General features: G+C 28.6%; 2 protein-coding genes across 4 annotated transcripts; one reads left to right on the plus strand and one right to left on the minus strand.

Annotated features, from left to right (window-relative positions):
• Positions 1-1090: 1090 nt before the first annotated feature.
• LOC145183177 (pre-mRNA-processing factor 40 homolog B-like) lies at positions 1091-11193 on the plus strand. Of its 3 annotated transcripts, none has more exons than XM_090079849.1 (24): positions 1091-1229; positions 1498-1575; positions 1788-2034; positions 2294-2463; positions 3039-3155; positions 3383-3503; positions 3970-4000; positions 4238-4424; positions 4596-4660; positions 4816-5185; positions 5268-5322; positions 5791-5858; positions 5945-6019; positions 6272-6386; positions 6563-6654; positions 7886-8002; positions 8228-8284; positions 8488-8568; positions 8838-8981; positions 9167-9278; positions 9386-9417; positions 9529-9555; positions 9700-9888; positions 11012-11193. In XM_090079849.1, the coding sequence occupies exons 1-23, from the start codon at positions 1227-1229 to the stop codon at positions 9847-9849; spliced, it is 2514 nt and encodes an 837-aa protein (XP_089935975.1). In that variant the 5' UTR covers positions 1091-1226; the 3' UTR covers positions 9850-9888; positions 11012-11193. The 3 variants fall into 3 exon arrangements, with proteins under 3 accessions (XP_089935975.1, XP_089935973.1, XP_089935974.1); XM_090079847.1 differs by having other exon boundaries at positions 9700-9834; XM_090079848.1 differs by having other exon boundaries at positions 1141-1229; positions 1483-1575; positions 9700-9834.
• Positions 11144-12480, minus strand: LOC145183200 (dnaJ homolog subfamily C member 22-like). The gene has a single exon (XM_080058537.2). It carries the CDS (start codon positions 12478-12480, stop codon positions 11377-11379), a length of 1104 nt encoding a protein of 367 aa, XP_079914663.2. The 3' UTR covers positions 11144-11376.
• Between the last annotated feature and the right edge of the window lie 217 nt (positions 12481-12697).

The following is a 12697-nucleotide window of genomic DNA, read 5'->3' on the forward strand; positions in this document are numbered from 1 at the left end:
GTAATCTCGGCAAGGTCACCAAGTCTCATTGCCGACTGCTATTTACCGAAAGTTGGGAATGAGAGGTTGAGTGTCGACTACACCGTCTCATAAATAGGGCCTTGTTGCACACTATCGGCTACACGCAATATTTTCTAAGGAACACCGTGCTCATAGTCTTCATGTTCGTAAGTAATTGGACGTTTTCCCTATATCTTCGAATCAAGCGACGTTGTGTTGCAATAATTGAATTATTATTTCGTGCATATATCAACACTATTGCAGCACATTGTTGTGGAGTGTAATTCAATTATCTGAAAATAAAATACAGAAAAAGTGATTAGATTAGAAGCTATAAGTAAAACAAATCAGATAGTGACCTTTTGGGACACCCTGTTAAACGATCCGCTCTAGTGAAAACGCGATATTAAGCGAGTTTAACCATGCTTTTTGGATGTCTCTTTTTTAAACGAGACTAACTTGAGTAAAAGGAATAAAGGGCCCAAAAAAAAAAAAAAAAAAAAAAAAGCATCCACTCTTTACTATCTCACATTTTACCATTAGTGGTGGCTCTTATTTTGTATCTTATTTTATATGATCTTTTTAAATTTAATCCACGTAAGATGGCGGTTGTAAAGTATTCATAAATTTAACTTTTATTTAAATGTATTTATTTGAAATTCATGGAGTGGAAAACATAAAAGAGTGAATGAGTGGATGAAATGGGTTATTAATCGTAAACTGTTGGATATTCAAATTTTAGTAAATAGTATTGCTAAATAAAAAAATATTTCATAAGAACCTCTTTGTTTCTATTTTGTATGTAAATATTCTTAATTATAAAATTTTGTTAATATTTTCTTATAAGTAATTTATTTTTCTAAAGAAATATGCAGTAGTTAGCATATGGCAGACTGTATTTGACAGACGTAACAATTATTTTTCAAGTACTATCCTTATTCTGCAAATTAAGCTTGAATTTTCCATCAAATACATGTCTGCCACTTAGCACCAACTAGGTAAACTATGGCGCATTAAAGTAATTTGAAAGAATATTTTTTTATCAGCATTGACTTGTGATGATCAGTGAAATGCAGTATGAGCGAGTACAAGCTTTAAAACTAAAACATTGTTCTATTATAAAGTTGGTTTTTTTTCCACTTTGAAAATATAATTGTTCTTTATAGATGGTTTAAATACTTGTGCATACAAAAATAATATAGGAGGACTTCTTTCTCATCTTCAAAATGGTATGTGTGCTATATTTTTTTAAGTTTGAGAAATAGTTGTAGAACATTCTGTTAAAGCTGTACACTATGCTCAAATAATAATTTTAAACAGCAAAAAGTTTAGAGTTTGTTAATCTTGATTCTTTTTTGTTATTTTAGTACTTTAGCTCAAATTTGGCTAGAAAGTATTATATATTATAATATATATTTATGATCAAATTATTTAGTTTATATGTTTCCGCAATTATTTAGGTCTTTTATTGAATTGTTGCAGATATTTTTGATTTAGGCCAGTTTTACTAACAGCTTCACTCCATTAGGACCAGCAATTGGAAATCCTGGAAGACCAATGTTTCCTAGTATACCTGTAAGTCAATAATTTATTGCAAAGTAAATCGGCTATTAACTATGATTTTGTACTTTTTTAATTTCCAAGAATTTTATTGTGATCAAATTATTACTTTATCTTCCTACAAATACTGTTACTTTAGTCAATGTTTACAGTTAACTTTAAAACTGTTAAGATATAGCAATCTTACAATATATCCAAGATATACTTTACATGTTATTTTTTAAAAGCCCCCAGGTAGTTCTGGGATGCCAGGAATCCCGCCTGGTACTGGTTTTTTTCCACCTCAAACAGCATTCCAATCTACAATGTCTGCAATGCCCCCAGGTCCACCAGTTCAGATGCCTCCCATGTTTTCTGTTCCTCCTATGGGCACTCCAAATTTAATTGGAAGTGTACCTCCTGGGTTGCCTCCAGGATTGCCACCATCAATGCCTCCTATACCATTTCAAGGAATGTCTTTACCTGGAATGCCAGGTTTGTTTTAAGTTGTAGATTTGTTTTTTTTCTCTACTTTTGTAAGATTTGATGTATATTTTAGACAAATCCTTAACTTTGAGAATATTTTTATGTAAACTTAAATTTGCATTTTTTGAAAAATCTAGTTTACTGTGACTTTTCATTTTTTTATTTTTTAACATTCCATTAACTAAATTTTTAAAAAGAAGTATATTGAAGCCATTACTTGATGCTCAATTGTATTCAGATAAAAAAATGGAGTCAATTAATGTTTTAGGTATGCCTCCAATAATGCCTATGGGTATACCACCAGTTTTGCCACCTGTTATAATTCCTTCCCCATTATCCTCTAAAAAAGAATCTAAAAAGAAAGAATCAGCTAAGAAAGATAAAGATGTTGAGAAAGAAAAAGAAGAAGAAAAACCAAAAAAGAAAAAAAAGAAGAAGGTGTTTTTGAATTATTGTTTGTATATTTATCAATCATGTTATGTTTAAAGATATTCTTGTAAAGTTATCTTATGCTTAAGAGTAATGTTAAGCTTATTTATACTGAAGAAGGCTCTTTACCTACCCCTTAGATCAATGTAAATTAGAGATTAATATACAAACAAAATTGTTACATTATTCATAATTTACAATTCCAAAAATCTCATTAAAAGATAGAATAAAGTGTTGTGCTTGCACATCTTCAATTTGTCTCCAGTTATACAAAAATTTATGAATTCATTAAATTCATTTTGTTACACCTGGAAATGAACAACAAAGAATTACCACTACGCCCCTATTTTGCTAAATTTATCAAAAGCCTTTTTCATGAGAGAGAATACATTTTTTTTTTTTTAATCAATTATTGCTTAGTTTTTATTAATCAACATTATTTTTGCAACAGCCTATTATCTTGTTTAAAATGATAACTATTTAAAAGTTAGTTAATTAAACTTTCTCAACTTCAATAGTCAGTTTTTAACTTTATAAATCAAAAGAAAGTCAGTTTTTAACTTTATAATACTTGGTTTTTTTAGAAACCAAAAAAAGCATGGACGGAGCATGCTGCACCTGATGGTCGGACATATTATTTCAATGCAGAGACTAAGACATCTTTATGGTCCAAGCCTGATGAGCTAAAAACAGAAGCAGAGGTTGCTATTTGATTTCAATATTTTTGAATTTTTAAATACTTTAATTATCAGGCTTTTTTTCTTTTTTTACTAAATGGATTCTTTTTTTTAAAAAAAATATTTGTCTTAATATTGTCAGGAATTGTGTTTTAATAATTTTGTTAAATTACATGTGACTTTATCTGTTGTAATCTAAAATTAACCAATGGTATTATTTTTGTTTGAGTTAATGAAAATTGATTTTTTAGAAGGCAATTGATGCTTGTTCATGGAAAGAATATAAGAGTGATTCTGGGAGACCCTACTTTCATAATACAGAAACTAAAGAATCAAAATGGACAATACCAGAAGAACTGCAAAAATTGAAAGGTATTAAGAATGAATTAACAACTAGACTCTAGTGTAGAGTTGTAGTTTAGCACAATGTTCTATAGAATATAAATATTGTAAGATTAAATGATGTACTTTTTGATGGCTAATTTATGAATCAGGCTAGTTTATGAATCAGGCTAATTTGAAGCATCTTACTTATATAGTACATAATATATGCACCATTTACATCATATCTAAATTATCTGATTGAAAAACTTTTATCTTTGAATTGTCGCTAACTTCATTCACTACTAACATTAGATTAAAGGGAAGCATTTATTTGCAATTTTAATTTAATTCTTTACTTAAAAAAGTTTATTTTAATTTTATGAAGATAATTGGTTTTGATATTGTGCACAAGTAATATAATGCAGGTTATTATTATTTTTTTTTTTTTGAGTTTTAAAAGTTTGAGTTTTATTTTTAAATTTGAGTTTTAAATTTAATATTTTAACCTATTTAGATAACTTAGAAAATGAAAAAAAACAGCTGGCGTAAGTCTTTTTGGTTCATGCTTGTTATCAGTTTTAATTGTATTTTTATTTATAAACTTCTGTTGATATTAACTTCCATATATTGACTTATAAACTTCTATACTTCATTATGTGAATTGATGTTTACAAAGCATTTTTTATTAAGGTTAATTGCTCTTTAATGCTAGCTCTGTAATCCTTCTAATATGTGTTTTTTCTGTACAGCATAGAATTTTCTTTATCTAAATTTTTTTCAAGTGAGAACCAAGGTTCTTCTAGTGAAGAAGAAGTCACAGATGATGATGAAGAAGAAAGTGATGCCAACGAAAATATTGAAGAAGTTGATACAAACAAAGAAAATCCAGCACCAATATCTGTCAATAAAAAGCAATGGGCATCAAAAGAAGAGGCTAAGCAAGCTTTTAAAGATCTATTGAGAGAAAAGGTTGGTTTCTTAATGTTGTACACATTTTATGATAATTTATGATAAAAAGGAATAAGTTCAATGATTAACAGAAAAATAGAATGGTGATAATAGTTAAGATTATATAATTTTTTTATTCATAAATCTTTTTGACTTGCATAAAAACTGTTATAAAAAAACATCTTCCTTAAGAATGTGCATAGCTCATCCTCTTGGGAACAAGCAGTTAAAATTATTTCCAATGATTACAGATTTGAGTAAGTCAAGTTTTTAATTCACAATTTTTGTTTGCAGTAGAAAAAAACAAACACTTAAACTCAAATTAACAAACAACTGTAAAAACTATAAAATCTTTATCTTTATATATATATATATATATATATGATTTATTTACAATAGTTATTATTTTCAGGGCCCTACCAAAACTGAATGAGCGTAAGCAGGTGTTTAATACCTATAAGCAACATAAAGCGAATGAGGAAAAAGAGCAAGAAAGAGAAAAAGCTAAAGAAAGTCGTGAGCAACTTAGAATCTATTTGGAGGAGCATCCTCGAATGCACTCACATGTTAGATGGAGAAAAGCATGTGATATGTTTGATAAGGAGAAGATTTGGAGTGTTGTCCCAGAGCGAGAGCGAAAAGATTTATTTGAAGATGTTATATTTTTCCTTTCTAAGCGTGAAAAAGAAGATGAAAAAAAAATGCATATTTATAATAAACAATACATGCTAGATATATTTTCAAATATGCCTGGCTTGTCATACAAATCTGTATGGACAGAGGTATTTTGTTTTACATGTAGTAAAAGGCACTAATTTTAAGCAATCTTTTGGATTATTCAATGATATATTTTTCTTTGTATAGGTGACAGAAATGTTGAAAGAGCACCCAAGATATAAAAATGACGATAAAATAATTGGTATTTCTAATATAACTTGATGTTTTATTTTCTGTTTTATTTACAAACAATAATAATTAAGGAGTTATTCATGATGTCATTATTCTTGTACCATACTGAATATTTAAAATGGAATAAATGTATTCTATGTAGTAAAATAGTTTTTTGGTAATTGTTTTTTATTCTATCAGTTTACAACAATGTTGAACATTTTTGGAACAAAGTTGCTTGTAATCATATTTACTGACTTTAATTGGAATTCAAATACCCTAAAGTTATTTTCTAATTTTAAATTGAATTAGAATCCATTAGAATTTGAGTAATAAAACATTAATATTAGTCAGTTTTTGCCTGAACCATACAAGGGTTTAAATTAACCTTGTTTAACATTTTTATAAACTTTTAATAAAGAAAATCATCAAGTAGAAAATATTTTGCAGAAGAATAAATTTAGAAATTTGTTTTGCATTGTTGTTGTTTTTTTAATAGAAATTATGATGGAAGACAAAGAAGATGCTCTATCTGCTTTTGCTGATTTTATTAGAGAAGCAGAGAAGGTAGGTTTAAAAGGTGTCTTCTTATATTTTAGTGATTTTTTTCTTATGAATATGGATGATGATCTTAATCCATTTATACTTGTAAGGATTATGAAGAAGAGCGCATTCATGAAAAGAACAGAGTCAAGCGTCAACATAGAAAACATAGAGAGGCTTTCAGTGTAAGTGTCATGTTTTTTTGATATATTTTGTTTCTTTTATTTTTGTTTTTAGATTTAGGTGTTCAGTTTGTATTAACTTATCAGAAGCTTTTACACTGGTGGCCAGTGAAATACAACTCAATTAAATTTCATTTGATAAAAATTAAATTTCTTATTATGCTTGATGTTTTATTATCAGATGATTATTTTCATATCAGATAGTTTAAACTTTCAAAAGAAAACTGATCATTCTATCATGAATCTTGTTTTTAGGCTTTATTAGATAGCATGCATAAAGAAGGTTATATCAACTCAATGTCTCGTTGGATGGATTTATTTCCCAAGATAAGTGACGACAATCGTTTTTCAAATATGTTAGGAATTCCAGGTTGGTTATTATGTTTTTAAGTAAGTTTATGTCATTATGGTGGTTTGAAGTATTTCAAGAACTTTTTTTTTTTTTTAAGTAAAAATTTGACTTTTAGTTCAAGTTTTTTAAATTTCTTGAAATTTGAATAAAAGTTATATGATATTTACTAAAAATTATGTTATTTTACTTTCTAGGATCCACACCACTAGATTTGTTTAAATTTTTTGTTGAAGAGTTAAAGTCCAGATACAATGACGAAAAGAAAATTATTAAAGAAATACTAAGGGTAATCTTTAAATTATTTAAGAAATGCTAAGAGTAATCTTTTAAAAAGAGAAAGAACTAATTTGTTAAATATTTTTATAACTTCTTGTTATATTCAGTGGCAGATAGATAATTATAGCCAATCTCATATCAGAAAATTTTGTAACTAATCTCATATCAGAAAATCTTATACTTGTTTACTTGACAGTTATTGAGATGTATCATATTTCATCTGAAATTAGATGTATTGTGAGCTATATTGCAAAAATAATTTTGAAAAAAGATGATTAATAGTTAGTAGTAGGTTGATGGCTACAAGCTCTAAAATAGCTTGTACTTATAATTGTTGGAAGGTTAATGGCTGCAGTGAAATATCAAAGTGGAAAATGATTATTTTAATTTTAACTGGAAATGTGAATTTTTTAAAGTTTACTTTTTCTTATTCTATAAATGTTCATTATTTTTAAAATGGGGGGAAAAATGAAATTATTATTATTTTTAAAATGGGGGAAAAAATTAAATTATTATTATTTTTTTTTAAATTAAATTATTACTTATTATCCAGAAGAATATTGTAGTTAAAACAGTGAAGAAGTTTTTTTGTGTGAAGAAAAAGGTGTACAGAGTTATAAGGTTAAAAAAGAGAATGAAATAATTAGTATCTAAAGTAATGTAGAATAAAAACCTTCTAAATGCTGATTCCAAGTTTAATTTATTCAGAATAAATGGTAAAGTTATGTTTGACAACTGAAGAACAAAAAATTGCACCAAACTAAAAAAATAAAACAAACCCAATTAATTCATAAGACACAATATGGCAGTGGAAATGTTATGGTCTTGGGAGCATTATCTTGATGCAACATTATTCCAATTGTCTTTATAAATGGAGTCATGGATTAGTATGTACAAGAAAAATCAAACTGAGCTGTTTACTGTTTCATAAATATCCCTATTCATATGTGCTTCAACAGATTTCTACTCCAAGTAAACTTCATGAATTGTAAAGAGAAAAATATGCAAGAAAAACGTTCAGGATTTTTCAACACTAAATATAGAACTAAATCCTATAGAGAATTTGAACTCTTATGTTGAGAGGTTAATTGTTGCACCATTGATAACTACAAATAAAATAAAACAGTTTTAGTTTCTTAGATTTAAGTTTGCTCTGTTGTATAAAAAATGTCTGTGATAAATTTCTAATTAATCTGTCAACTACAGTAAAATGTTCAACTTATTGTTTGCTTTTTCAACAGGATAAACAGTTTTCTGTGGATGTTAAAACTCCTTTTGAAGAATTCAATGCAATTGTTGTGGGTGATTCGCGATCTGAAACATTAGACCCTGGAAACGTAAAGGCTGCATTTAATAGTGTAAGTCATCCAAAAGTGTTTGTTGTGGTATTTATTTACTTTACGTTTTTACTGTTAAAACTCTTTTATGATACTTTTGATTAGAAATGATAATTTAAAAAATGATCTTTCACAACTGCATTTTTTTTTTTTGGCTAAGAGGTAGCGAAATGTGCTAGATAACTTTTCTAGATTAAATGTAGTGTTAAGAATTTCGTAATGATTTTTTAAAATGGTGTTTTTTAGATGCGTGAAAAAGCTGAATCTCGTGAAAGAGAGAGAGCTAAGAAAGAAGAGCGTGAAGTGATTCTTTGTTTTTATTTAAAATTTGCTGAGATTTATTAAGTGAAAATATTTAATTCAAAAATTGTTTGCAGTAATTTTTCAGTAATCTACAACAGCTATATAGAATTTTTTGAAGATTAAATTACTCTTATTTAAATTCATCAATCTGTTAATGACATTTCAACAGCATGCAGTCTCATTAAAAAATACTTCGATTACAGGTACGACGAAAAGAAAGTTCATTTAGAAGTCTATTAAAACAAGCGGTTCCTCCTTTGGAATATGGTGATAAATGGGAAGAGGTATATTTTAACTTGATATGTGTAATCATTAGTAAGGTTATCAATTATTAAAATCAGTTAATGTGTAATGGTATGAAAATCTTGGTGATGATGAAATTAGGCCGAGTCTGATTACTACTTGAGCTTCTAATATGAAGCTCGTATTATGATTAAAGATACCCTTTGCGATTACTTCTGAACCAAGTGAACATTTCTTTAGTAGTTATTATTTATTTAAACTTTGATATTAATTTATTTACTTTTATTTACAGACTTTTATTATGACTTAGGTTCGCTCACGCTTTGAGAAAGACGAAGCTTTCATTGGAATTATGTTAGAGTCAGAAAGAATACGAATATATAAAGATTGGATTGAATCTCATCGGTCAAAAAAGAAAAAAGATAAAAAGAAACACAAAAAACGATCAGAATCGGTAATGATGTTTAAAAGTTATTCAAACTTTTTTTTAAAAAAAAAAAGTGTTATGCAAACATATAAGAATTTAAATCTAAATAATGATAAAAAAAAAAGTTCAGTGTTTTTTAAAAAAGGTTCTTTAAATATGCATATTTAACAATCCCCTTTTATCCTGCGCTATAAATATCGTGCTATAAATAGGAGGAGGAAGACGACGAAGAAAATCGTGACAGTAGAAGTCGAAAAAAGAAACATCGTGAGCGATCAAGATCACCTTCCAAGTCAGCAGTGTCAGAAGATGATGAATCTCCAGGTAAAAAAGTTGTATAATCATTCATTTATAGAACAATATCTGTTAAACAAAAACCGTTTTTCTATTTTTTATTTTTAACTTGTCTCATAACAAATATTTTTCTTTAGAAATAGACGAAAAGAAAAAGAAAAGAAAAAAGGTTAGCTTTCTTTCGTGCGTTTTCTAAAAGCTTTATATTTCATGTATTTCTCAAAATTTTGTTTGTTTTTCTAATTTTCAAAAGATATTTCATCAACTACGTTCATTTTAGAAATCAAAAAAGAAGAAGCAACGTAATGTGAGTTATCTTTTTCGTTTAGTTTTGTTTTGTATTTAAAGTTTCTATCTGTAGTATATTCCGAAAATACTTTCCAAATGCTTGTGATAGAGGATGATTCTTTTCATACTTGATTCGATCATCATAGTTACATTGTTTTACTAGTCTTCAATATCTGAAGAAGAATCCGAACCTGAAGCTCGAAAGAAAAAGAAAAAGGATAGACGCAAAGAGCAATCCGAAGACTCCGACGAAGGAGAAGGCAGCTCTCCTCCGCAGAAGAAAGAGAAGAGGAAAAAGGTGAAGAACACATAAAGGAACTAAAAATAAAGCCCTTTAATGTTCATTCCGGCGGTAAAATCTTTGGCTTTGAATTCGATGCTCTAGATTTTGTTGTGTTTCCTATTTGTCGTCGCTTACCTCGAAACCATATTTGGAACAATCCGGGGTTCTTTTTAGAAATTTTCCGCTCTCCATTCGAAATAAGCGGCGACAATTTTAAAATTTCCTCGTTTTTGCCTTTTAAAAATGGTTTTACTACTTTCATAGTCCATTTTCACTAAAAGTTTCATTTGAGGTCTTTTCAAATATATTTTCTGTTACACGACGTTTTGTGGTTTTTAATTTGGCGTTGTATTAAAATTCTTATTTTTTGTATAAGGATTTGATTTGATTTCATTTAGTATTGATTTTCTTCCAAAAAATTTGTGCCACTAAAAATAAACGAGAAGAAATGTTTTATTATTAAACACCCTTGGTGTTGACCTGGTTTTAACTTGTTTGTTTTTTTTTTCCTTGTTTTTTTTTTCTATTGGTTGATTTTTTGGATATTACCATGTAAAGTCTCATGAATTGAGTTTGCATTATTCTAATCCCCCACAATATTAGTTCAAAAAATAAGTTTTAAAAAGTTCTTATAATACGGAGATGTTTTTGTTATTGGTTTTTTAAAGCTGTTATTATATCTTTGACATTGCTGATGTCATCATCATTATCATTACTATTGTTATTATTTTGATTGTTATTATTATTACTTTTTTTTGATCATCAATATCATCATCATCATCATCATCATTGCTGTTGTTATTATTTTGATTATTATTTTGATTGTTTTGATTATTATTATTATTATTATTATTATTATTATTATTATTATTATTATTATTATTATTATTAAATTGAAATCTTGAAATGTTTTATTTAAAATTCCATAACTAACCAACTTCAATCCATTTAAATCTTAATTTTCGTCCTATTATTTGTTCTGATTTTTCTAATTTACCACGCTCTCACTAGTTAAATAATTATTATAATGACGAAGTCAAAAAGATTTTGTTTTTCATTTATTGCTTATCTTTTAGTTTACTAAGATCATATTATTTTATGACCTTAAAGGCTCTAATCCTTTCCATAATAGAACTGGAAAAGGTTTTGAGTTTTAACATATGAGTGACATTTTTAACACGGTACCTTTTAGGCTGAATGGGAATCGGCGAGTGAAAGCGAAACTGAATTGCAAACCCGACGTAAAGAATTGCTTCGTAAACTTCGCGCTTCTGATGGTCATGAATCTAACGATTGAGGAAGAGTTCGAAATTATAAAAACAACGCCAGGAGTTCAGTAAAGTAAATTTTATAAAAGCAAAAAACATATTTTAATCTTGTTTTTCGTAATGTATAAAAACACGCGATTGCACACAAGGTTTATTATGTAAAGTTAAGCAATAAGATGTCGCGAGTAACTCGTAATCACTATTTGAAAGTTATGTACTTTTTTGTTTTTTGTAAACCTATCTGTCTTTATCCACCTTCTAAAAAACAGCTCAAAGTTTTTTAAACTTTTTAAAATTCTGTTCTAGTTTCACTCTCTCTTGATACGCTTGACTTTCTTCGTTTTGAAAGAATTTCATAGGCTTTTTGAATCTCTATGAATTTTTTTTCTGCTTCTTCTTTTTCGCTATCCTTATGCCTATCAGGGTGCCATTTCACCGCTAACTTTTTATATGCCCTGCGTACCTCTTCGTTGCTAGACTTATCTTTCACTCCTAATACCTTATATGCATTAGTCTCTCCAGTTGGATCAAGTGCTTTGACAAACTCTTCATATAAATCTTTCCACGTCTGGCTTTTTGATTTACTATATAGATCCCACATAGTCGATTTGAAATCTGTCCAAGCTGGAGACTTAAAAAAATGGTTTATTGAGTCTCGTAAGTAAATTTTTTCCCCATTATCGTAAGTTATTGATGCGTTAAAAAAAAAATAGCTGCTCCAGAGCACAAATATAACGGTTGCTCCTCCGCTTAAACGTGATATTCGTGTGCTTAAACTTTTTTTTTTAGCCACTTCAGTTTTGTAAGATCTATAGTAGTTAAATACTAGTGCTGAGAAAAAGGAACAGTACATGTAGCTGGGGTTACCATCTTGATTAACATTAAAGCATGCAAAGCTAACTACTGTGGCGAGATATGGTTTTAAGAAAGGTCCTGTTTCCTTACCAATATTTCCAACTAAATGCACACCGATAGTTATCCCAATACTCACTAAAATACCTAATACTGCAGAAGGAGTTTTTTCTGGGATAGCAAAATGAACCAAATATCCGTACCAAAGTCCAGTAAGTATTTCTCCAATAAATCTACTAGGATTGAAAGTCGGTTGTTTTCTAAACAGAATTTTCTGTTTTAGTTGCTGCATAAAAACAGCTTCTTCGTTAGCTTCGTCGACGTAATCCGGAATACGCCATAAGTCTCTTATCCACCCCAAATAAAAATAGCCACCAAATGTCGACCACCAGATGAAAGCTTGCCGATCGCGCCCTAAGTAAAAATGATGTAAACCGCACCATCCAAAAAAAAACCACAGAATGTAAGTAAGGAATAGACTCTTCGAAGGTTGTTCAGGTGGTTCGACATACCAAATGTTTGTTTTTTTATTTTCCCTCATTATTATAGGTGGATGTTTAAAATCTCCCGCTGATAAAAAAACTAATTCAAATTTCTTCTGTTATCACTAATTCGTTTTTTACGAATTTCTGCATGATAACTCAATGATCGATTTAAACAATCACACCAGCGCACAGAAACTAATTTTCAATGTTTTCGCATTGAGGTTTTGCGTTTTGAAGTTTGAAAAGTTTTTATGAGTTACTTTCTCATTTTAA

This window comes from Hydra viridissima, unplaced genomic scaffold (assembly GCF_058129835.1).
Source record: "Hydra viridissima isolate aposymbiotic clone 2 unplaced genomic scaffold, HvirCarnegie_v1 scaffold_2, whole genome shotgun sequence".
Taxonomy (NCBI): domain Eukaryota; kingdom Metazoa; phylum Cnidaria; class Hydrozoa; order Anthoathecata; family Hydridae; genus Hydra; species Hydra viridissima.